This window comes from Macadamia integrifolia, chromosome 7, assembly GCF_013358625.1.
Source record: "Macadamia integrifolia cultivar HAES 741 chromosome 7, SCU_Mint_v3, whole genome shotgun sequence".
In the NCBI taxonomy this organism is placed as follows: Eukaryota; Viridiplantae; Streptophyta; class Magnoliopsida; order Proteales; family Proteaceae; genus Macadamia; species Macadamia integrifolia.
Genome location: NC_056563.1, coordinates 12,163,466 through 12,163,903, shown reverse-complemented (window position 1 = coordinate 12,163,903; position 438 = coordinate 12,163,466). Strand labels below are relative to the sequence as shown.

Here is a 438-nt window from a genome sequence, read left to right as displayed (position 1 = left end):
GACCTCAAATCTGAACAAAGGGAATCGAAGTAGTGCCTCATGACATTCAAAAACTTTGCTGCAGCTTCAGCCTGAAATTTGGTTACAATATATCAGTTATAACGAAATATCTCAAAATACAACAAATCCATGCACTGTGTACAATATTCTGGTGAGTGGTAATCAAAAAGGAAAAAAGATCTTGGACTATTTTTGAACAACTATAAAGATTTCCTAGTTAACAGTTCTGAAAGAAGAAAAAAAAGGGGGAAATATATATATATATATATATATACCTACAGCGTGCTGTATACCAAGACACATGGTTATTTTATTATTATTATTATTCTTCTTTTCAAAATAAAATTAATAAAAAATGAACTGTCTTGGCATAGCCTACTCTGTATGCTCAGAGAACCGTTGCCCATATATATATATATATATATATTATTTCAATAA

General features: G+C 29.7%; 1 protein-coding gene across 3 annotated transcripts in view; it reads right to left on the bottom strand.

Annotated features, from left to right (window-relative positions):
• Window positions 1–438, bottom strand: part of LOC122084685 — a gene marked incomplete at its 3' end in the record, with an annotated part of 33,427 nt that continues 32,989 nt past the window's right edge. For all 3 annotated transcript variants that reach the window (XM_042653126.1, XM_042653124.1, XM_042653125.1), the window contains 1 exon segment: window positions 1–71. In XM_042653126.1, the coding sequence (XP_042509060.1) occupies window positions 1–71 (71 nt within the window).